The 24,519-nt window shown below is 40.4% G+C and overlaps 2 protein-coding genes across 3 annotated transcripts in view; one reads left to right on the top strand and one right to left on the bottom strand.

Annotated features, from left to right (window-relative positions):
- The window catches only part of cenpp (centromere protein P), a 137,343-nt gene that overhangs the window by 85,913 nt on the left and 26,911 nt on the right, over window positions 1–24,519 (top strand). The window lies entirely within an intron of this gene.
- The window catches only part of ecm2 (extracellular matrix protein 2, female organ and adipocyte specific), a 32,631-nt gene continuing 20,191 nt past the window's right edge, over window positions 12,080–24,519 (bottom strand). Inside the window, exons 6-13 of the mRNA XM_008291265.1 lie at window positions 24,338–24,519; window positions 23,278–23,393; window positions 22,096–22,231; window positions 20,964–21,121; window positions 18,619–18,758; window positions 17,922–18,034; window positions 17,423–17,636; window positions 12,080–13,339 (exon numbers count right to left, since the gene is read on the bottom strand). Of these exons, the coding sequence (XP_008289487.1) occupies window positions 13,147–13,339; window positions 17,423–17,636; window positions 17,922–18,034; window positions 18,619–18,758; window positions 20,964–21,121; window positions 22,096–22,231; window positions 23,278–23,393; window positions 24,338–24,519 (1,252 nt within the window). The 3' untranslated portion in view covers window positions 12,080–13,146. The remainder of the gene's footprint in view (window positions 13,340–17,422; window positions 17,637–17,921; window positions 18,035–18,618; window positions 18,759–20,963; window positions 21,122–22,095; window positions 22,232–23,277; window positions 23,394–24,337) is intronic.

The following is a 24,519-nucleotide window of genomic DNA, read 5'->3' as shown; positions in this document are numbered from 1 at the left end:
GCTGCTGCTGATTATTTTCTGTAATTTTCCTGTCATGCCTGGAAGCAGCAGTAAGCTGCAGCTGCATAACAAACACTTGTGTCTTCTCCTTTTCTGTCTTTTCCTAATCCTCACCGGGAACAACTGGCTTTATCTGAGCCCACAGGCAGCCGTCCAGAACTCAGAGCGACTTGTTAGGACAGATTAGCGTTTGGCGGAGCCGCCCGGCCCGCTGAAGGTGATGCAGACCGTCACAATAAAAGCCTTTCCTGTGGCTTCGGGAGGCAGAGACAGACAGTTGATGCTGAGCAGAGTCACATTAAGCTGTAGTTTGCGCTGAACTCTGCTTGATGTGTGTCCTAACGGGGCTCGACAGGAAGCCCTCCAGCTTCACATTCGAGGCAGCAGAAATGAGAAATACCTCCCAAGAATGGAAAAGCTAACAGGGGCTCGCTCCCTCTGGGGGTTCGGCTGTTATACAATTCCTTTTTCCATTCAGCGCTGGTATTTTCTGCTGAGCTGAGCTGGAACGAAGCAGCTTATGGCAGAGCCAGACCCTCCAAGTATGCCCTGGTTTGGCAGCCGGGCCGACCCAAAATGCTCTGCGTTCTGGGTTTCGGAGCATCTTCTCTCTGGGGGAATCATATTTTCCGAGCCGTCAGAGTTCTGGTGAAGCCGTGGTCTGTTCGCGGAGCTCTTTCATGTTCGTCTCTGAAGCACGTTCAGACGCTTTAATCACATTCAGCGTTTGTTTTCCTCACCAGCAGAGATAAACTAAGGAGTTAATATCAGACGAGTCTCGTGATGAAATTCCGTTTGTGTGCTGAAAGAACGCCGGCTGCTCCCTGCAGGCCCGAGGAGAGTCTTGTTCCTGATGCCGTCGTCCTGTTCATGCATGCCTCCCCGATGAACACTAAGATTTATTACCTATGAACCGCTGCAGACGTGAGGCAGACCAGATAATGTTCCTCATTAACATGTGTCAGCAGACGACGGCCTGCAGGTTCAACTCCTGAAGTCCTCTGAAGGCTCCGACTGTGAATGGGCCCTTTGTTGTTGTCGGGTTTTGTTTTTTAAGGCAGTTTTCATGGTACCAGGTTGGTTTGTTTATTTAGATCATGAAGGTCGTTTTTGTGTCATCTGGTGAAGAAGATTTAATCTGAATGAAGTTTTTCAGGTTGAAGATAAAGAGTCAAACAGCAGCATTTAAGATAAAGACTTTGTATTCAATTTGTTTGAGGTTTTTTTGGCTCCTGTCTCAGTTTTACTCACTGTGGCTCATTTTTCACTGCAAAGTCTATATTATAAAGTCTGTATTCCTCGATGGAAGCAGAACAACCACGACTGGAAGAAAGTAGAACTGAGAAATGTCTTTTGTGCTGAATGACAGGAATCAGAAAAAAGACAATAAAACTTGCTTGCTTATTTTATATACAGTCATGACTCGATAATCTGACCCTTAACAATCCTAAACCTGCTATCCGACAGATTTTTAGGAAAAACGAAAGGAACCCATTAAAAATAGCCTTAACATACCAACAGCCTTGGATTCTGACTCCGACATGGCATTTTATGTCACCAATCAGGATAACGGCGTATTATCTGACTGAACAATCCCACAGATTGGCTACGTTCACACTGCAGGACTTGATGCTCAATACGGATTTTTTAATGAAATCCACATTTCCAGTTAAATGCAACTTGTATGTGATCTGCTGTGTGAACTTCATACGACCCAAAAGTGTCCCGCATGCGCAGAAGAGGACACGACGACGTCACACGCAGCGAGCGTGCTCTGTGTTTATGGAAGTAAACATGGATGGTAACGGTGGAGCGTATATTTTTAGAAAAACGTATTACTTGGTACAAGTACTGCCTGTGTGTTCCGTACACTTCCACCCCATCAGAGTGCTCCCCTGGGGTGGAAGTGTCCGGGCCGAATATTTGGATATTCATCATTAATTGGGCCTGAATATCCAGAGACCAGAAAGTGCTATTGGGACCAGCTCTAGTTTGTTGTGTAGCAATGACATGGAGCTATAAATGTGACCTGGCCGTTCAGACAGGAGTCGCAGAAGATCAGATACGTTTCAGATTTAGGACCACTTACCTTTGATGTCAACCGACGGCCCGTGCGCAATCACACCGGTCAGTTAGGAGTGAAATCCAGCGATGCGTAGTGTTCTAACAATACACTAGTTATTATAACAACTATAAACAATAAATATTAAAAACTCATGAGCTTTCCAGCATCAAGCCCTCCTTGTATCTGGACCTCCGTCTTGACAATCCGACAGCCTTGCTGTCTGACATGGGAGAAGGTTTTACATTTAGTGTCGGATTATCGAGTCACGACTGTATTTTGAAAAAACCTCAACATGTCCAACATTTTTCCAAATCGAGGCTCTACATGCTACAGATATTAGACTATTTGCATGTTTCATTAGTTTCTCGTCTCCTCTCTGCTCTGCTTAAACACTTCCTGCAGTTCAGCTGAAAGGTCCCTGAATGTTTGCCGTGTGACTGTTGATCACAGCAGAGTCACTGATTAGTTCATGTCTACACCGAGGGGCGCAGAGTATTTAGTTTTTTACTGAATCGAGCTGAAGCAAATGGTTTAGGTTTAGCAAATGTTTTAAATGGGTCTTGCAGAATTTTTTTTTTTTAATCACTATTTTAAGCTGAAACGAGGACTGTTGGAAATTTAACAATCCAATGATTTCTTGTGTTTTTAAGGTTTCTGTCGTCATTTTGGGGATTTTTTACATTTGTTTTATAAGCTAACAAGCCTTCCAAACCTGTACTGTAAAAGAAGTCTTTAACCATATTTCTTCCCACCATTTATTCCTATTTTACAGATTTTTCTCTCTTTTAAGTTACAGATAACTGATAAAATGACAGTAAAAACTACTGATTTTCTGCTTCACGTCATCAGCTCTACTTTACTAGATATCGTACTACATTACAGTAGCTACATTGCTGACAACGTCACAGTTGAAACCCTTCATTTTTTACAGTGCACTCGTCAACAGCGAGACACTTGATGTCATTTGTTTAGCTGAAGGTCAAACAGCAGAAAGTTGCTTCACTGCTGATGAATCGAACGCTGAGCAGAGCAGCGCTGCACGTTTCAAACCCTCCGCTGTGATGATCTGATATGGAGCCCAGTCCACATTTCTGGTCCTCCTGCACAAACCTCAGGCTCGGTTTCCAGTTCCTCATCACCACGGCTCCGTAGCGGTGAGCTGAAACAGTGCAGGGATGTGATTGGACGTAAAGCTGCCTCAGTTTTCACTCTCAGGGTTTGTTTGTTCGGATGGTTCAGGACCACAACGGTCCGTCTGCGTCCTGTTTGTGTGACAGCAGCTCGGCCGGTGGTCCAGAGTCCACAAACAAACAAGCAAACTGCACGGCGCTGGACTTTTGAGCAGCGCACCGGTCGTGTTGGCATTTTCTGTTCTGGAGGATCTGAAAACCTCAAATTTACACTGTAAGAAAAAATCAACAGTTTCTTTGATTTTCTGTTTGTTTGTTTTAACAATTTCATTTTAATTTACAGATTTTTCCTTTTTTTTTTTTTCCTTTTTTTTTTTAAACAGAAACAACAAAACAAAACAAAAAAGGTAAAAACTGCCCGCATGGAAAAGAAAGTTGATTTTTACAAATTCTATTTAATTCTTTCGTAACATTAAACCGTAAAACCAGACAAGCTTTTTACTGTTTTTAAATCACAAAAAAAGACAAGTTTACACTTATTTGTCAGTATTTAAAGGATTGAAGATTTTTTAAAAAGTATAAGAATTTTTTAAATTATTTTATTTTACAGATTTTTCCTGTTTTGTTAAATTACAGATAACTAGTAAAATCAAAAAAAGGTATTAATTACATGCTGAATATATTATGTACAGTGTTCAACCATAAATATTACACAGTTAAACTGTATTTAAATCAGCAAAAAATCTATGTATTTTAGGGATATTTGCTGTTATTTGAAAGATAAATAATGTATATCAGAATCTGAATCCTTTTAATGTCAGTATACCAAAAGAAGTACAACGAAATTAGGTGCAGTCACATTCAGTGCAAAGAACAACTATAAATGAACAAACTGTGCAAAATAAAAACAAGACACCAAGACGTTTGTAGAGCCTGTAGGTGTATATAAAAAAATACGTGACAATTGACAATAGATATAAAATGGATTTAAAAATGTGAGTATTTACAACAGCAGCGAGCAGTGGAGGTACCTGAGAAAGGCTTGTGGTCGATCACACCTGAGTACATGTGACTTCTTGTAAACTGAGAGGATACTTGTCAGTGGATTCACAGGAACGGTGGCGGGACTGGAATGCATCAGTGTTATATTAAATACTGGAAAACACTGAAACGCTGTTCTGGTAAATTACAGATGTGTAGTGAAGAAAATAAATATAAACATGTTGTACATTTGCATATGTACTTCTTTTGGCCATCCTGGTGTTTCTGTACATTATTTTTTGCAGTGTAGCGGCTGTCTGGTCCACCACAGAAAGATTTAATTCAGTAGCTTTAAATGTCCAAAGAGGGATGTTGGTTTGTGGTGGTGAAAAAAATCTATGGCGTAACTGTTGGAATCGCAGCGTTGAAACTGCAAATTAAATGCTAGAGATTATTTCCTGATGGGAGATGGTCTGCGCCTGATGGGAGGCGGTCAGGATGTCTCCGCTCTCGAAGGATCTCATAGTTTCCAGCCCATCAGACGTCGGCTCGGCACCGTCTGGAGCTTGTTGTGTTCTTGTGTTGAGCAGAGTTTCCTCCATCTGGGCCTTTTAAAGCTCCGAGTCACCGGGGCAACTCGCGGGGCGACGCTGCCAAGCGGTTGCCTCAGCGCCGTTGTTGCTTCGGTGCCACAGGAACGTCTGGATGCCAGGAAACATCTCAGTACAGCCGTGACCCTGCAGCTCAGCGTGTTACCTGCTGCACAACAGAGCAGTGTTCAGCAGAGCTGCACCGAACAGCCACATGTGAAGTCAGATGAACACATCAGGATTCAGCTGCTTCTGAAAACTCTCACGCTTCCCGTTCCCATGAAGAGAAGTCTGTCAGATAGAACATCACTCACTCTGATTTAAGGCTTCTTGGATGAACTCTGAGTTTATTTAACGTTATTCAAAAGAGTTTGTTGACATGAAGGCTTCAGATGTTCAAAGAAATATGAGCAGAAACAGGAAAGGAAGACGTGAGATTTGCTTCCAAAAAGAAGTCGATTGTTGGGCTGCAGGATTTGAGTCTCGAAATTTGTCAAAACCAACTGTAGGCTCGTCTTAAGCGATTCAAAACCCATCCAAGACAACTTCAAAACTGTCTTGGATCGTGTCTAAAATGAGTCAAAAACAGCACATGTAGATAAAATCTCCCGGTTTCATGTAAATCTAGAAAAAAAACAAAAACAACTGCAGACCTGTCTAAAGTGTCTCAAACACAACAACTTTAAAATTGTCCGAAATGTCTTGAACCATGTCCAAAATGACTCCAGATCAGTCTAAAACGACTCAGTAATTGTCCAGTGTTTTTTGAGATTTGTCCAAGATGACTTTAAAATTGACAAACTATTCAAAACTTGTCCAAAATGTTACGAGCCATGTCTAAAATGAACAACTTTAAAATTGTCCAAACTATCTTAAGCTATGTCCAAAATGACTCAGAATCTGTTCAAAATGGCTCGGTCTTTCCCAAATTACTCAAAAACAGTCCAAAAAGTCATGAGATTTGTCCAAAATTGACTCAAAATCTTTCCAGAATGACTGAAAAACATTCCACGTAGATATAATCTCCTGGTTTAATAAAAATCTTTGCCAAAAACAACTGCAGACTTGGCTGAAATGTCTCAAAAATTGTCCAAAATAACTCGTTCGAAATGTCTTGAAGGTGTCCAAAACGACTCAGTAATTGTTTGAATTTCTTGAGATTTGTCCAAGATGACTTTAAAATTGAAAGTGTCTTGAAACATATCCTGAATCACTTGTCTTAAATGTCTCAAAACCTTTCCGAAGCAACTTTAAAATGGTTCAAAATGAATCAGTCTTTCCAAAATGACTCTAAAATTGGCAAGATGTCTTATAAGTTGTCCAAAATGACTCAAAACTTTCCAGAATGACAGAAAAACATTCCACATAGATGACGTTTCCTGGTTTCATGTAACTCTTTGCCAGAAACAACTGCAGACTCATCTGAAATGTTTAAAAACTTGTCCAAAGCAACTTTCACATTGTCTAAAATGTGTTAGAATCTGTCTAAAATAACTCAATAATTCTCCAAATGTTCTTGAGATTTGTCCAATATGACTTGATTGGCACAATGTCTTGAAAATTTGTCATAAACGACTGATATTGATATTTAAAACGCTCCACTCATAGAAACAGCACAGGTAAACAGGTAAATCTGACATAAATTCAAGATAAAATTCTGATAAACTTGTCCAAAACAATCATAAAAGCATCTCAAAACCTGTCAAAATCAACTGTAAATTTGCACAAATTGGCTTAAAAATGTACTATGTCTTAAAACGTGTCCGAAATGGCTCAGATTTGGTCCAAAGTGTCTTGAGCCATGTCTAAAATGACTCAGAATCCGTTCAAAATGGCTCGGTCTCTCCTAAATTACTCAAAAACTGTCCAAAAATTCATGAGATTTGTCCAAAATGATGCAAAATGTCTTGAAAGTTGTCCAAAATGCCTCCAAATCTCAAAACTCAAACTCCAAATATTCTTGAGATTTGTCCAATATGACTTGATTGGTGTAATGTCTTGACACTTGTCCAAAATGGCAAAATTTTAACTCTGGAAATATTCACAGTATGAAGGTGAAACTTCACTAAATATCCTGACGTTGCTGTAGATAAAGAGCCAGCTGACTGAGAGGACGTCAGATGGGAACTCTTTTCAGATTTAGTCGACTTTATGCTTTCATATTGCCGTCCTCAATGGACCTTTTTCACCTGATAAGTCTGACTGTGATTTATGTCCCTGTTTCGATGAGGTCATGTGACTAATGAGGATTAGATTGCTCCTTCACATGTTTGATATTTGAGGCTGATGAACGAAGCAGCTGCTCACGTTGGCAGACGGGAGGAACTCTCTTTCATCTCCGAGGAGAGTTTTCCAGCCGACGAGATGCCCGTCTTCTGATTCCTGCTTTTATTGCTTTTCTACTTTTAGATTTATTTTTTGTCTGCATGTACACGATTATCTAATGTTTGTCCAAGCAGAGGAGAAGCTGAGGTTTTTACGCTCTTCACGTTTTCTGTTCCAGTCGTCCTTTAGAAGTCTGCTACTGAAGTAAATGATCCCAAACCTCAGGCTTTCAGAGGAAAATATTATGATTGAGTTGACTTTTCCAGCTCTGATAATTGCAGCTTTCGGTGAGGATGTATTTGGTGGGTGTAGGAGACACGTGACGTGAAGGTATCTGCGTTTTAGCTTCCTGTAAAACCCATCACGGCTGCTCCCCGAGGCCAGAGGCGATAATTTGATAACATGGAAGTAAATGAATTTCCTCCTCCTGGTGCTGGACGTAATCTAACTTCTGGTCTGGATGTGCGAGTCCTTCACCTCACAGGCTGAATATTTGCATTCAGTGTCAACATGCAACTGATTCTAGACCAGCTGAAGGTGTTGTGCAGATGGAAACACCGGGACTGTGGTTCCACATGTTTGAGTCGCTGCTCTGGTTTGATCTCCTGCAGCTGAAATAGTCGGGCAGCGGCTGAGGAGATTCAATAAACGCTGCATTTTTAGGGTTATTGTAATTTTATAGAAGAGCTTATAATCTTTCCAGGGAAACTACAGTAAATCGCTGGCAGCTGCAGTGTTTAAGTTGTTCGTTTTCCTCGTTCGTGTCAAAGTGGAAACAGGTTTCTACAACGTAATGCCAATTAATTCAAAATATAAAACTTAGAATAAGTGATTGCATAAGTGTTCACCTCCTATTTACTAGATGGACCTTTGGCTGCAGGTCCAGCATTGATCCTGTTGGTCTCAATCAGCCTGAACATCTGGATGCTGTGATTTTGCCTCATTCTTCTTAAACTCAGTCAGGTTACATAGAACGTAAACAGCCTTTTCAAATCCACCCCCAAATTCTCAGTTGAATCGAGGTCTGGGCCTCCAGAACATTCACCGCGTTGTCTTTAAACCATTTCTGTGGAGCTTTGGCTGTTTGATTTGGATCATTGTCTTGATGGAAAACAAACCTTCCAAGTCTCAGTTCTCCTGCAGACTGCATCATGTCGTCCTCCAGGATTTCTCTACACTTTGCTGCATTCATTTCACTCTCTACGTTTACAAGCCTTCCAGGCTGCTGCTGAGAAACATCACTACATGATGCTGCCACCACCATGCTTCACATCATGATGCTGCCACCACCGTGCTTCACAATGGGGATGGTGTGTTTGTCATGCTGTACAGTGTTTGGTGTCTGCCAAACATAGCCTTTAGTGGAATGTACTTCAGAGTCTCCACATGTCTTCTGCTGAACTCTAGTCCAGATTTAATATGAGATTTTTCCAACAGAGTCTTTCTCTTTGTCTCCCATAAAGCTTTGATGGTGAAGAACAGACAACAGCTGTTGTATGAACAGTCTCTCACATCTCAGCTGCTGAAGCTGGAAACTCCTTCAGAGGAGTCATAGGAGTCTTGGTGGCCTCCCTCACTAGTCTCCTTCTAGTACCTCCTTCAGAGGAGTCATAGGAGTCTTGGTGGCCTCCCTCACAAGAGTCTTTCTTGGTCAGTCACTCAGTTTTTTTTAGGACAATCTGCCCTTCACAGATTTACAGATGTGCTATATTCTTTCCATTTCTTAACAATGGATTTAACTGGACTCCAGGAGATATTCAGTGACTTGGAAATGTTCTCGTATCCATTCCTTGGCTCATGCGTCCCAATAACCTTTTCCCAGAGTTCTTTGAGTGTTCTTCAGTCTTCATGATGTAGTTCTATCCAGAAGTCCTGATCCACCAGTGATGGGATCTTCCAGATACAGGAGTCTTTATACCACTGAGACACTGAGTGTTCTTCCTGTCATGGTTGTGCCGTTTCCACAGTAATTCACCGTGAAACAGGAGCCGACAGTGAGGTCAAGGAGACAGAAACTGGTTGAGGTTCAGAAGGTTAAAGAACATAATTAAAATGCTTTTTGTTAGTGCGTCTGTGTAAGTTTGTGCTGATGAATGAATTCTGACACATTATTTGTATTATTGGAGAGCAGGAGCACACTGCTTCATTCATCGCATATGAATCTGGAAATTTACTGTCCTCCAGCAGAGAAGCGCCTGTTTAGGCTGCAGTTTGCTGGACGATGCACAGAGAGCCTTGTTTGTACTCTATTATTATTATTGGATTTTTCAAAACACCAAATATTAACGTTGGTATTCAGCCCACAAAAGCTGGTGTTGGTTTGGGTTTAAAAAGTGGACACGAAGAAGAAGAAGAAGAAGAACACATGCAGTTGTGTAAACTTTAGCCTTGCAGACCTTTAGATGACTGTATTTTACTTGAAAACATGCTGAACATGAATACCAACAGCTTTACTCTTGTATGTCAGTCGTGACCAGAACATGTGACTGCGGATTCTGACGTGTTTCTATTTATGAGGCAATAAACGTAAGACGGCTTTAGTCAGTCGGGCAGTGAGGGGAACATAGTGAAGTTCATTAGATTTGTCAATGGTAGCGATTGTTAACCTGTAGTAAAACACAGAGACGCATCAAATAGATTATAATCTATTTTTAGCATCTGGGCACATTTATCTTATTTCTGACTAAACGCTCCGGTCGTTGTGCACACTGTACCTCCAGTCAGTGCTTTTTAATCCATATCACCTTGTTCACAGCAGATTTAATGTGAGCAACAGAAACCTTCTTGTATTTACTGTCAGTGCTGATGTTGGTTTATTAATACAGAACACTGTAGTTAGGTTGCTAGTTGATGAACAGACTACAGCTTTGGTTTGAATTATTGTTTATAGTAGAAAGTCCTGATCAAGTTATAACTGTTCCCAATCTAGTCCTAGTAATTTATTACTTAGTATCTGCCAATATCTGATCTGATTTTCCTCGATAATACACACTTCATGTGTTGCAGATCAGCTGTAGTACCTGGTTGCTCCACCAGGAGGAGCCTGTTACTGGTCATTACTGTAGCAAACAGAGGAGGCGGCACTTCTGTGTTCACAAGCAGAGAGCATTGTGGGGGTTCATTAAGTTAAGGGGCACCATGACAAAGCCTTCTCTGTTGCTTAGTGACTTCAGACCAGCACACAAATGTGACCCATCGGCACGAAATCAGTCACATTGTGTCTTGGTTTTATTAAGTGTAAACAGAAGCGGCATGTTGCTACCGCATGATGCAAATCAAGGGACAGGATTGGCTGGCAATGACACATTGCTCATGACACCTGTGCACAAGTGATTTCTGCGGCTTCTTTCTGGTGTTACCACTCATGCACGCTGACGGTATTTGACAGCAATATATAATATTTTACCTACATGTAGAAAACAACTAAATGGACCAATCTAAGTAATAAACCTAAAATCAATATTTTATCATGTGTTAATGTAAGTCGGGCTGTATCTCGGAAGCCCAAGGCGCAATGCGACTGATTTCGAGTAGGACAACATTCCTACACCCGAGTCGCATTTGCTCGGGCTTCCTGAGTATCCCGTCTCATGTTTTTACGCCGTAAAACACCAACATCAAAGTAAAGTGTCCAGGTTGGATCCTTTCTATAATAAAACAGTCAGTAGTTGCTGTATGTCTTCTGTGCAGTAAGACACAGTTAAACTGACAGAAATCACAAAAAAGTTTAATTTGTTTTATTATTTATCTTGATAAAATTGTAAAAGCCACTGGAAAACACTGTTCCAAGTGTCCACAGATGTTACCAACACTGAAAGACAATCCCAGTGACACTACATATTATAGATATTTAACATTTTTATTTGTTTCCATACTTGCTTTGTGTAAAAACAGCCTTCAGTTCAGCTGAAAGCTGATTTTTGTTGTCACATGACTGTTGGTCACAGCTGAGTCACTGATGTCTTCACAGTTGTGATGAGACGCTTTGATTTTTTTTATTTATTTTTACACAATCTGGTTAAAACCAATGGTTCTATTTTTGTCAAATGTTTTTACTTCAGACATCGAGAGGTTTGGCTTCAGTTTGGTTGATTTTCCAGACGAAACTGAAAGTCACACACGGTTAGTTCAAGGCTCGTCATAAAAGTTAAAAATCACACGGTTGTTTCTGTCTCTGCTGACAAAAAGCTGTAATTCTGGAGATTTCTTTAAAACTGTCTTTCCGACTTGCTGCTGGGTTTCGGCTTCAGAGGGTTAAAGCAGAGCATGAATCAGTCATGTATGTTACTCATATGTGGTGTAATGCTGCCGCCATCGCTGAGTGAATTATGTCTTGTAAATGGAAACCGATGTCGAACGGAAAGACTCCTGTGAACTCTTGGCGTCGAGCACAAATCCGTCTGAGCTGCACCAGGAGGAGGATGCTGTGCTGGTTCACTCGAGGCAAGATAAAGAATAAAAGATGAAGTAACCGAGCCGGCATGTCGCGACTACCTCTGTCTGTTAGAAGAATCGTCTCTCCTGCTTTAACTCGACGTGAATGTGTCACATGTTGAGCTCAGCCTCGTTCCCATGTCAGAGCTTTTATGAAGGTCGGTGACTGGAAGAAACGGAGCTGAGAAATGGAACATGAAGGTGCTGAGGCTGTTAAAAATAATGTGCCGGGCCTTGTGGTCTCACTTCATCGAATTCTTTCCATTTTCTTTATTAGCATTTTCATTTTACTGTGTATGCTGCGGGAATTCTTTCCATTTTAGAAGCGCTTGCCCGAAGGAGGCAGATGTGTTTGATTTTGAAGTCTGAGAGAGTTCTGTCACCTCCGCAGCAGTTTAAGGTGGGCCGGGTGACAGTGCAGAACCACTCGCCAGACCTGAACCGATGCGTTTGGACCAGAAGAGGAGAAAACGTTGCTCACAGCTCGTAAGGGTTCGGTCCAACAATATGACAGCAGAGCGCTTTCCCATAAGGCAAATTACATCAGCAGCCACTGAGCTTTGACAGATAAATTCCTTTATTTCGTGTTCAACCTGCACATCAGATGTTCACATGGAGCCTTTTTTTTTTCTTGTAATATCGTCTGCGTTTGGATGTTATTCCAGCAACATGCGAGTCATTCTGCATTAAATCAAACAGATCTGAAGAAAGCTCCCAGAGTCCCTCAGAATCAGCTGGTTTTTACGATCTACAGTAACTTCAGTACATTTAATGAAGCTGTGCAAAGGTTTGCCTTCATGCTAAGAATATTTGTAGAGTGACGGACCCTTGATGTACATAATTCAGTCATTTGTGAGCCTCAGAACTCCATCAGTTCAGGAGATGGACACGTGAAATTTGAGGAATTGTTCAAATCTGCAATCACACCAATTTTACATGCATCCAAGTGTCACAGTCTAAGGACTACATCTATTTTTTGTTTCTATAATCACCTTTGAGCAGAAATATTATGGGATGCATCATACATTGAACGGTATATCTGTGATATAGAGTTACAGAAACAATCGTTGGTTTCCTGGATGTGTTTCTGTTTCCTGATAATTCAACAGAGAAAACTTTACAAAGTGCATTCTGAGTAAACTTTCAAGGTTCATATCAGCATGTGTGATGGTGGTTGGTCAGAACAAGTTCTAGACAATGAAAGGATCATTTTACGTACAGAAGATACCAGGATCATCTAATAGACATGATTCACTCTGATTTTCTAATATAGTCAGATTTAAACTCTCACATAATGTAAAATTTTAGATTCTATTCACTAAAGAAATTAAACCCTGGTAAATCCAGTGAATTTTGGACCCTCCTCTGTGTACTTTAAGGGCCTGTAATTCTGAAAATATTCATAGTATAAAGGTAAAACTTTGCATGTCGTCATTAATTATACTAAAGTTACTGTAGACAAAGAACCAGCTGATTCTGAGGAGGTCAGATGGGTTTTTCATGGAATGGTCCGATACAACATCAGTGGAAGATGGTGGGCAGAACTTTCGCTTTGACTTCTGTTGGCAGAATGAAAATCAAAATGTTAACCCTGTTTTTTGGGGCTATAAGCGAGTGTCTCTTAGTTTTTGGTCTTGGGGAGGCTCCGGTCACTTTTCTGGGGTTTTAAGACGACGCTGGAGGAGGCTCGAACGCAGGAGAAGGCCGTCGGTGAGATCTTCTGGGGGTCGATGTAGTTGTTCTCCAGCCTCAAGGCCACCAGCGTGGCGTCTCCGCTGTGGTTCGGGTCACAGATGCTTTCATCGGGGATAGTCCTGGAAGACAAAGCGTCAGAATGTAGTGAGATACGGCTTTAATTAAGGACTAAACCTTAAACTAACAGTTATTTTCACCATTAATTGCCTAATTGATTGTGGAGTTCCCCAAGGAAGCGTTCTAGGTACCATTAAATTTCAATATAAACGCTCTCTCTATTTTCTATTTCATTTATGACCCCAGTTTCTTTTATAAATGAAAAAATCCTTTAAACCAAATAAACAGTAGGTTGGTATGATAACTGGATTTCTTTGATAAATAATTTAGCGAAACTTGAAAAAACCTGGAATCAGTGTGTCCAACTTTTTTCCAAATGTCCGCTGGTGTTATCCTGGCAAAAATGGCAACTCTACATACTGTAGGTACTTAACTACTTCAGCTACTGCTATTGATATTTCACTATTTACATTTTTAATTTGCTTCGATCCTTGTCGTCACTCTGTTCTGTGTAAAAACATCCTGCAGTTCATCTGAAAAAGTCCCTAAATTTTTATGACATCACTGCTCGTTGCAGCTGAGTCACTAATGACTTCATGGCTGCACTAAGGAGCCCAGAAGTTTTTACAGAATATGGTTTGAGTAAACCCTTTATTTTTGGCAAAAAAAAAGATGAAGTGATTTTGAGGAAATATTACGATTTTAAGGTTGGACGTCACGGATGATTAGTTCAAACACCATCTGAAAGGTTAAAATGTGACGATTCTTTCTGTTTTTACAGTTTCTGTCTGATAAATAATGTAATTTTGGCAATTATTCAAAGACAACATGCTTTTTAATAAGACAAGTGTTAAGTTTAGGGTGCTGAAGTCAGATCTCCAGTGGGATAACATCTGCACTTTTTAAAACTTGCTCTTTATGTAGCCATGAATAACACCCTCCTTTATGAGTTAATGCTTTAATTTTATGTCCTTTTTACAACAGATCTCCCACTGATTTCGTTCTAATATTTCCCACTGGAAGATAAACTCACTTTGTATGTTTGACAAGAAATTCCTGACAGAGCTTGTCAGTGTGTTTTCGTAGTTTTTAAAGGTTTTCGCCGTTTATTGATCCCTGTTCAGGTTACTGTTGTGGATTTTCTGGACTGCATTTGTTGAAACGATTTATTTCTCCACCTGCAGCGTCGAAGCTCAGAGTTTGAACTGTCATAGCACTTTTATATAAAACATCCTGGACGCAGAGCCGTGAGCAGACCTGTGCCGGCGTCGGGAGGTGATTCAGGGCGACTCCCAGGTGGAGACGTGAGCCGGCTTGTTTTGTTTCCCATCGCCATGACGACTCTCCGTCCAGTGAACTTTCAGCTTAATGTTGTCTGGCAGCTGAGTGAGTGAGTCAGTCTGCTCGGGATCCGTCTGTTGTGGGACTTTTGTTGTTCATCTTTGTCTGGATGTGCGACTGTGTGGCTCCTGCTTTAACCACCTGCTTTTATTGTTTTCCCCGCTGACTCTGTCTGTGAGCGCAAATGAATTTTTTGAATATTTTCCATCCAGAGATAAGCGATTTCCATTTTCGCTGTGCTTGTACAGACCAATGAAGGTCATATTAGAGACGATAAATCTAGTTTATTACTGCATGGATCTCATGTCTGTTCTCATTAACTTCATAAATGACTTTTGGATCACGGTGCTGTGTGTCCCAGATCTCAGAAATGTGTCCGAGAGCATCGTTTTTACAGACAAAAAATTTAAAACGAGAAATTTTCTTCAACCAGCTTCGTCTTTTTTCAGTTTGTACAGCAAACGTCTTTAATTATTTAACTGAAAAAATGTAATTAAGATTAAAATTCTGGGAATAATGGGACTGTTGAGAATAATGACATCTTTTGAAAAATCACCAGCATGGCAACATTTATCAGGCAGAAACTGTAAAAACAGAATGAATTGTCAGATTTTCAACTTTCCTTTCACTACTCATCCGTGACGAGCCGTTCTGTCGAGTGAATAAACCAAATCTCAGCTTAAAATCCTGATTTTTTAAAAATCAACTTAGGTTTATTCTACTTGTCTCACAATTCAGCAAAAGTAAACCGTTTGGAAAAGCCAGATTCTGTAAAAAACTAAAAATTCTGCTCTCTTTGGCACAACCATGGAGCCGTTGGTGACTCAGCTGCGACCAACAGCCACATGACAAAAAATCAGGGAAAGTTTGGATGAACTGCAGGCAGTGTTTACACAGAGTAGAAAGAAAGTGCAACCACATCTACAATTCTACAATTTCATTTAGCTTTTATCCAAAGCAACGTACATCTGAGAGCAGATACAACACAAGCAAGGATCTGGTCAGGAGAAAACAACCTGGATAAGTGCCATAGAACAAATTCAAGTGTGGTAGGATGCCAATTGCAGGCTGTAGGGAGGTAATAGGATTCTTTTGTTTGTTTGGTATCAACTGTCTCTATCCAATGACGGCACAACACCCAAAAAAGTAGAGTTTCAATAATGTACATAGTTAAATATCTATAGTCTGTAGAACCTCCATTTTTTCCAGTGTTGGTAGCGATGTTCGGTAATTTTTTGTGAAATAGGTAATCAATTAAACCTAACTCTTGTTTAGTCTTTTTTCTGACTTTTCTGAGTTCTTCTCTGTTGTCATGGTTGTTCTGTTTTAATAGAGGTGCAGGACTTTGTATTGCAGTGAAAAATGAACCCACAGTGAAGAAAAATGTGGCAGAAGCAAGAATAAACCCCAGAAACTGCTGCTCAGAGCTCAGAGGGTTGAGTTATGGATGTTCTGGTTTGGGTTTGGCAGCATTTGTGTGTTCACATACAAAGAACGATAACAAACAAATAAACCCTCAAAGAATATTGATTAAGTTAAACGTGAGTAACCTCGACCAACAAAGTGACCGAAAGGCTCCAGAATGAGAGAAAACTGCACATGAAGCCCAGACTAAACAACTAAACATCCAGCGACGAGGCTCCCGGTCCTCAAACCGCAGAAATGAAACACTCGAGCGTCTCCGTGGGTTCGTTTGGTCAGCAGCTGGCGTCGGCACTGAGATAGTAGGTGAGTCATTTACCCCCATATAACTCACACCTATTAAACTACACAGCAGCAGGAGGCTTTGCTGCACTACAGGAGCTAATGACTCAGTTTGCTTCTAATTTTATCGTTTGTTCCTCTGTAATAGGCAGTTTCAACAGGAATCCTATTAAACATATTTCACCTTTTTGAAGGAGTATGAACCAGCAGAAGTAGAATTATCTGCAGTTTTGGTTTAACCCTCAAACTTCAAGCAGTTTCTGGGTGTGTTTTTGTTCCTGTCTCGTTTTCCACTGCAATCTAAAGCCGTGCATCTCATCTCAAAATCATCAAAAATGAAAAAAAACGTTGTTTCTTTCATTATTTACTGTACAAAAATGAAAAAAAATCAAGTAACTAGAGGTGCTACCAATGCTGTAAAAAAAAATCAGTGACTCTTTATGCTATAAAGATTTAATCAACCGTAGAAACCATCAGATGTAGAAAGATGTTCCACCATCATGTAGAAAGATGTTCCACCATGCTGGATGTATCTCCAACAACTGGCTCCTCTGTTCAATGTTTCTGAGCCATGCTTCATTTGCTGCATTTTGGTCTTATTTTATTTTGTTGTCATTTTTCTTAGTGTCTACAGTTTTTACAAGACAAAAAACAAATCATGGCTCCACATAATGAGGATATTTACCTATTTACACTTTTAATCAGTGCCCAAACTTCTCTGCTGTGTGTGAATGCTGCCTGCAGTTCAGCTGAAAACACTCCGAATTTTTATGACAAGACTGTTGGTCACAGTTGGGTTATTAAAGACTTGACAGTTGTGACGAAGAGCTCAGAATTTTTTGTTTTTTCCCAAAATCTGGTTAAAGCAAAACGTTAATTTTTGGCACATTTTTTAAATAAGATATTTAGATTAATTTGATTTGGATGAAGAAGCCTGATTTTAAGCTTGGGTTTGTTTGTTTTTTTGTTTTTTTAACAGAATCACACGAGTGGTTCGAGGATTGTCAGGAAGTTGGAAAAAAAAAAACAGCAATTCTTTCTGATTTTTACAGTTTGGTATGTCGTCATTTAAACCTCCCAGATGTTTGTGAACGTCGTACCTGATCTTGTTGCTGTTGAGTCTGAGGAAGTGCAAGTTGGTCATTTCGTTGATGCCTGACGGCACCGAGAGCAGCTGGTTGTGGTCCAGACACAGTTCCACCATCGAGTGGTACGAGCCGAAGAAGGACTCCGGCTCGACTCCCTCCCCGTCCAGCTTGTTGTAGGACAGGTAGAGATACTCCAAACCGGGCTCCATGTGGCCGAAGACGTAACCTGTGGACGTCAGTAGAGAAGGCAGAGGCTGCATTTACTAGAGTTAAAGTATGACTAGTCATGTCTAGAAGATGAGCATGGTATCAGATGTAGGTCAAAATAAGACCTTTTATTGTCTATAACTTGTTCTGACCACCGCCATTATCAGCTTAGAGCTCATTAGTGTTCCTGACTATACAGCGATGGCACTATTCTTAGTTTTTGGGTGGCGTCATGCATCTGCAGACAGATGGACCCTCCATCAGCTCAGTGTCACGATTGTTACCCAGGTGTCGCGTCACCTACCGGGTATCCTCTCGATGTTGTTCCCCACCAGCACCAAGTGGACCAGAGATCTGGGCAGGTAGGACGGGACCAAATAAAGTTCATTATGGGAGAGGTCGATGGACTCCAGATGTCTGCGGATGAAGACGGAAGAGAGTTCACGATTCGTTGTTGGGATTTGTTTTTAATGCAGCTGAAACCACCTATGAAATATATAATACTCAATGAAAGATAATAGTTTTTAACAATCATTCACTGTAATTTATTGAAGAATTTACTTTAATATTACAGATTTTTCCTGTTTTTTTGTTGTTGTTGTTGTTTTTTTTGTTTTGCAGAAAACTATTAAAATCACAGAAAAAAGTATTAATTTACATGTTAACTGTTAAAAAAAAGAAAAAAAAAGACTAAAATTGTAAATAATATCCACTTCAAAAATTAGTATTTTGTAAATATTAATTTGTTCAGTTCCAATGTTTGACTGTAAACTTTTTATTATTTTACTGTATTTAAATCAGCTGAAAATCTCATTATTTTACATGTTTGCAGTCATCTTTACAGTCCTTGAGTTTTAAGGTATTCCAGAGACTCCAATTCCAAATATCACAGTTTTTGTTTTTTTTTTCTTTTAGATTTTTTTTTATTTTTTTACACTGCTGGTGAACTAGTGCGGACCTGGAGGATGGCGGTAGTGATGTCAGGTGTGCTGTGGTCTCACCTGTGGTTGATCCAGGCCATGGGGGCGATCCTGGTCTCATCCAGCCGGTTGTGTCTCAGAGAAACCACGTTCAGGTTGATGGTCTGGTTGAAAACCGTCTCTGAGATTTCCTCTATCAGGTTGTTCTCCAGATGCAGCTCCTGAAAGACAGATGGACGGAAAATAAGCCTCATGTTTGGCTTCAGAAAGGAAAGCGCTTTGATTAAAGTTGCCGTAGGATCTCGTATCTTTAGCCTTTTCTGCCAGCTTTTAATGAAAGCATCGTGTTAACAGCTGGGGGCTTTTTGTTCATGGATCTTGGCAGATTAATCTGTGGTTTGTTGGGATTGTTTAATCCAGTGAACCACGAAACCCACCGGTGGGTTGGAAAAGCATGTTCACTTTTTTAAAAAAAATACCAGAAACTATGAAAGCGCACAGACTCACTGGATATTCAACTTTCCAGGGGTCCTTGAACTGCTCATCTGTGACTTGTGACCAGATTAAATTTAAACTTTTCTGCGTCTCTTTTTTTTTTTTTTAAATCACCATAAATAGATTATTTGTTGGAACCACATTTGGTAAAAAACAAGAAATGCTAAACTTCTTGGTACACCAGACAGTCTCATGGCAAAATCCAGAGTTTTCAGGTTGAACTGCAGGCAGTGTTTTACAGAAATGTAAAATGTTAAGTTATAAACTTTATAACTGTGTTATCCTGCACAGAACACATCTCTGAGTTCTCTTCTTCATTCTGTTTCCACTGAGCTGCAGGACTTTATGTTGCAGAGAAAAATGAGCAAACAGTGAGTAAAAATGAGACAGAAGCAAATAAAAAACAGAGAAACTGCACTGGAGTCCATCAGAGGGTTGAATGAATTCTGGTGTATTATTATTATTATTATTGGAGAGTAGAAAAGGAAGCTCCATGTTGTGATTCAAACCAAGTTCAGAGGGTGACGTGGATGTTCTGGGATCAACTGCGGACCAGTCCTGTAACATACAGTGTTGGGTTTTAATAATTAATTGGCTGTTGCAGTGATCACCTGCAGCCCCAACAGCCATAAAATCCAACCAACTGGGAGCTTTTTGTTCACAGATTTAGTCTCATAAGTCTGTGGTTTGTTTGGATTGTTTAAACCATAATGCCATCCCAAACCTGAATCTATGTTTGCTCAACTTAGAGTCTTCTTGGGCCTTAATTTAAAGAGCGGAGACAGAACCAGTCGACATAATCCTTAAATCAGGACCATTAATGTCTTTAAGCGTCTCAGGAATCAGCAGAGAACCAGCGTTGATGTTTGAGCCGCTCGGCTTCTGACAAACTGACGAGGAGGTGTGGAGTTTTGTAATTGCAGGTCGTAAAATGAAGGTTTTAAGGTGGATTTACAGCAGCGGCGGCGTGTTGCTGGTGTTAGTGGTTAACCAGAGGCTGTAATCAGCTGGGAGCACTGGTTTCCCACAGGTAGGAGGCCGATGTAAACATCAAAGCCGGAGAGGAAATTCTGATGCTTCAGCAAACCTGAGCTCTGAGTGCATCCAGCTGCTCGGAGCTCCTCCGATAACCTCACGGCTTTCACGTAATTAGACGTGAAGCTGCCGGAGGGTTTGCTGGAACGTTTATGACGCTCATTGGAGAGTGTTGCATATATTTCTGGCAACTGCTGTCGAGAACTTCTATTTAGTTCCAGATTCCACCTCAACAGCAGCGTCGACAGAGCTTTAAAGGAAATGTCTTGTTTTATTACAGATTACATTAATACTTTCATATGTTTATGTACGTGGCGTTCACATTGAGCTCTTTAAATACATTCAGTCATTAAGACTTGACCATTGATGAGAAGTTTTAAGTATGCAACGGTCTTTGAACTACTCATCTGTGAAGCATCGTTTCGTTGGGTACATTAACCAAATCTGCCCTTAAAATCCTGATATTCCACAAAAATCATTTTGTTCTACATGTCTAATTTAAAAAATCCCTAAGTATAAATGATTTGCACTAACGAAAATCAGAAAAACCTAAAAAATATAAACCACTAATGACTCAACAATAATCTGGGACTTCTCGGCTGAGGTGCAGGCAGTGTTTACACAGAGCAGAGTGCGGAGACAGTTTAATATCTATAGCATGTAAAGCCTCATTTCTTTTTTCCAGTGTCGGTTTTAAGCCATGCAAGTCCACACGGCCGGTGCATTAAATCAGTTATGGCTCCTGTGTGCACACTTGGAAAGCTGTTGGACATGTTGGTTCCAGGTTGTTTTTTCAATTTTGTAAAAGAGATGTAACATAGAGATCATTCTTTGTGACCTGGACGTCTCAGTAAAAGTGTGTCGGTGTGAGGATTCGGAGTCGATCAGCTTCCTACCAGCAGTGACCTGGGGAGACCCTGTGGAACGGTGCGGAAGTGGTTTCTGCCCAGTCTGAGGTAGGAGAGCTGGGTGAGCGGAGCGAAGGCCAGAGGATCAGTGTTCCCTTCGCTCAGCACATTTCCTTCCAGCTCCAGGATCACCAGGCTGCTCAGATCTTAAAGATAAAAACAGATAAATGGACGTCACCGTCCCTCCGCTGGAAAATCTGCACAGCAGAACTGTAAATCCTCGTTTATTACGTTATCGTGGAACAAAGGAGGTGCAACATTCAAAACCTTCGACACGTGATCGGTGACATGTCGACCACGACTGAGTTATATAACAGATTGGAGCTACATGACTTATCGTTCCAGCTTTGACACTAGAATGCGTCAGGCCACAACTTCTGCTGCTGCTTGGCAAAAAAAAAATATATTGTTTTTCTTATTTTCCATGACTGATCTACAAGAGAAGTCTGTCTGATAGAACATCATTTACTCTGATAATAAAGCTTCTTGGATACTCTGAGTTTGTATCAAGTAAGAAATTCCTCAAAGTCCACAACGATTTAAAATTTATCAAACACACCGTAAACGTGTCCATAATGGCTCAAAACTTGCTGATGACTTTGAAATTGTCTAAAGTTTGTGCAAAATAACGAGGAACAGGTGAGAGACTCTGAAATCAGTCGTAGGGCTGCACACTTAATGGAATCCTAACATCAACACACTGAGGTTAAAAATGTCACACTCATACAAAACAGTCCATGTCGGTAAAATCCCCTGATTCAAAGTGAATCTTTGTCAAAAACAACTCAAAACTTGTCGTAAATTACTCTAAATGGTCCAAAATGTCTTAGAACTATTTCAAAATTGCGCCTAATGTCTTGAATCATGTCCAGAAATATTCCAAACCTGTCCCAAACTACTCCAAGTTTTTAAAAAAACAACTACAAATGTCTCAACATTTACCCAGAATGTCTCAAAACTCGTCCAAAACTACTTTGAAATTGTCCAAAATGTCTTGAGACCCAACCAAAATGTAGAAGCTTCTCTGTGCACAGAGAACCTCTGACATCATCAACTACACTGACCAATCACAGCAGCTCTTGTAAGTCCTAAGGTGCATTGAATGATGCTGTTGTCGAACCTTGGAAGCTGTTTTCGTCGATTCCTCTCAGTTTGTTCTCATTGATCTTCAGCTCCTGCAGGCTCGGAGGAAGGTCTGTAGGTACGACTTCTAGAAGGTTTCCGTCCAAGTACAGACGACTGAGCATCTTCAGACCCTGGAACACAGATATACTGGTGATACTGGGATGTTGTAATGGTCACGTGTGCAGAGTTCACTCACAGGAAGTCCTGTTTAAGGCATCTCATTGGCTTTAACTTCAGCCTGATTCTTTGTTTATTCTCACACGGGCGTTGTAAAGCGAGGCCACAAAACGACTGCAGTGTGGAAAAAAAAGACTATCTTCTTAAAACATTATTAAAACTAGTTTTGAGGCAAGTTAAAGCTGGTCTGTAAAGAATTCAGAGTTTCTAACCTCTCAGAGTTGAAGTTATAAGTAACAGTGTCATCGGCGTAGAGATGAACGCAGTCCAACATGTATTAACTTTAACATGTAAGTAATGTATGAATATTACTTATTTGGCAGTAATAATAGAGCTGCATTCAACACGACCAGTTTGATAGGACGCCTAAAAAGTAGACATTCACCCAAACACAGTGAGTTCTCTTTAGGACAAACTAATTATTATTTACAAAAATATAGATCGTTGATGTGAACATTATGCACAAGTTTGTGCTTTTTTGTTTGTTTGTTTGTTTGTTTGTTTGTTTTTTTTACAGTCGATGTGTAAATTGAGATTTTTTTTCACTTAATGTGATTTTTAATTTAATAAAACAGGTAAAATCTGTAAAAGAACAGAAAATTATTCAAAAAAAGAAAGTTAAAGAACGTGATTGTATAACTCATTCTGAGCTTTTTATTGCTACAAGGCACCACTAAACTGATCAGAAGTCTTTATGGAGACATTTTTAGTGTGTTTATTTGGCTTTGGTTGTGTTAAGCTACATACGGAGCACCGAACATCACATTATTACTTAAACAAGCGTTATGTTTTAGTTCATATTTGGTATGAAATCCGCTCCCATAATGCTATTAAGAAGCCTACAAGTTCATAAAAATTTCTTTTCTCTCTGGCCGATTGCGTCGCACTACAGACGTCAAATATTTATTGAACTTTGTCGCTAAAACGTTCTAGGAGTTTCCAGAACATTGCTGTGTGAACACCACAATGCAAAAGTCCAGCAGTTGTTCGTGTGTCTCACTTTGAAAGCTTTGGCGTCGATGCCGGCGGACGTGAGCTTGTTCTTCTTCAGGTTGATCCACTCCAGGTTTGGGATGCCGTTAAAGGCCTCGGCAGGGATGCTGCTGATGCTGTTTCCTGAGGATTACAACACTTTCTGTCAGTTTACAGTGAGAACAGGAAACTCTGCTGGTTTGTCTCTGAACATTCTTGTGTTTTGTGGATTTGAATCGTTTGTTTTTAAATGCAACACATAGGACAGAGTGTTAATAGTTTAGATTTTCGTGCTGGTTCCTGGTCTGCTCAACTTCAAGTTGAAGAAATTTCAGTTTCAGTGACAGTTGCTGCAGGTTTTAGACAGTTAGTGCTGTTTAAAAGACAACCTTGTCTCGCTGATCTCCTCCTTAATCTTTTTAAACTCGTGATTCAAATAATCATGAGTAAAATATTTCCTAAGTGGACTGTGTGTTTGGGGTCATTGTGAAGATCAACCTTCTGATGATGATTTTAGGTTTTCTTGAAGAACATGGAGGTAATCCTCCTTCTTTAGTATTCATTATACTTTGTGTAAAGCTCCAGTTCCCTTCAGCCCTCGAGCATGATGCTGCCACCTCCATGCTTGATGGTAGGTTTGGTGTTCTTTGAGTTAAAGGCCTCACCTTCTCTCCTCCAAACATATTTCTGCTCAGGTTTTGCTCCATCTGACCACAGAACTTTCCTCCAGAAGGCCTTTTCTTTGTCCATGTGATCAGCAGCAGACTTCAGTGGAGCTTTAAGGTTCTGCTTCTGGAGGAAGAACTTCCTTCTTCCTGCTTTTTGGTGATTATTGGCTGACTGTCTTACAAATTTATGTAAACTTTTGTTCATAACTGTATCTAACAAACATCACGTTGCAAAACTTTTACATCTTCACTTTTACTGTTGTTATGAAACCAGGTCTGAGGAAAGTTGAAACTGGACTGTAAAGAATTCAGCGTTTCCAGTACATCGCAGTTCGAGGTGTAAATAACGGCGTCATCAGCAAAGAGACGAACAAACAAAAGCCTTTAATATAAAAACAGATAACAGTGAAAACAACTCACCCTCCAGACTGAGAGACTTGAGCTCAGGGATGGTCAGAGGAGGGAAGTAGGTCAGTTTGGCGTTTTCACACGTGACAGTAACGTCAGAGATGTCGCAACCTGGAGGGAGGCCTCCTCTGTTCACCTCCTCTTCATGCTCTCTCTCCCCTTCATGCTCCTCCTCCCCTTCGTGCTCCGTCTCC

Source organism: Stegastes partitus, unplaced genomic scaffold (genome assembly GCF_000690725.1).
Source record: "Stegastes partitus isolate 25-593 unplaced genomic scaffold, Stegastes_partitus-1.0.2 Scaffold728, whole genome shotgun sequence".
NCBI classification, from domain to species: Eukaryota; Metazoa; Chordata; class Actinopteri; family Pomacentridae; genus Stegastes; species Stegastes partitus.
This window is presented reverse-complemented; position numbering and strand designations above follow the sequence as displayed.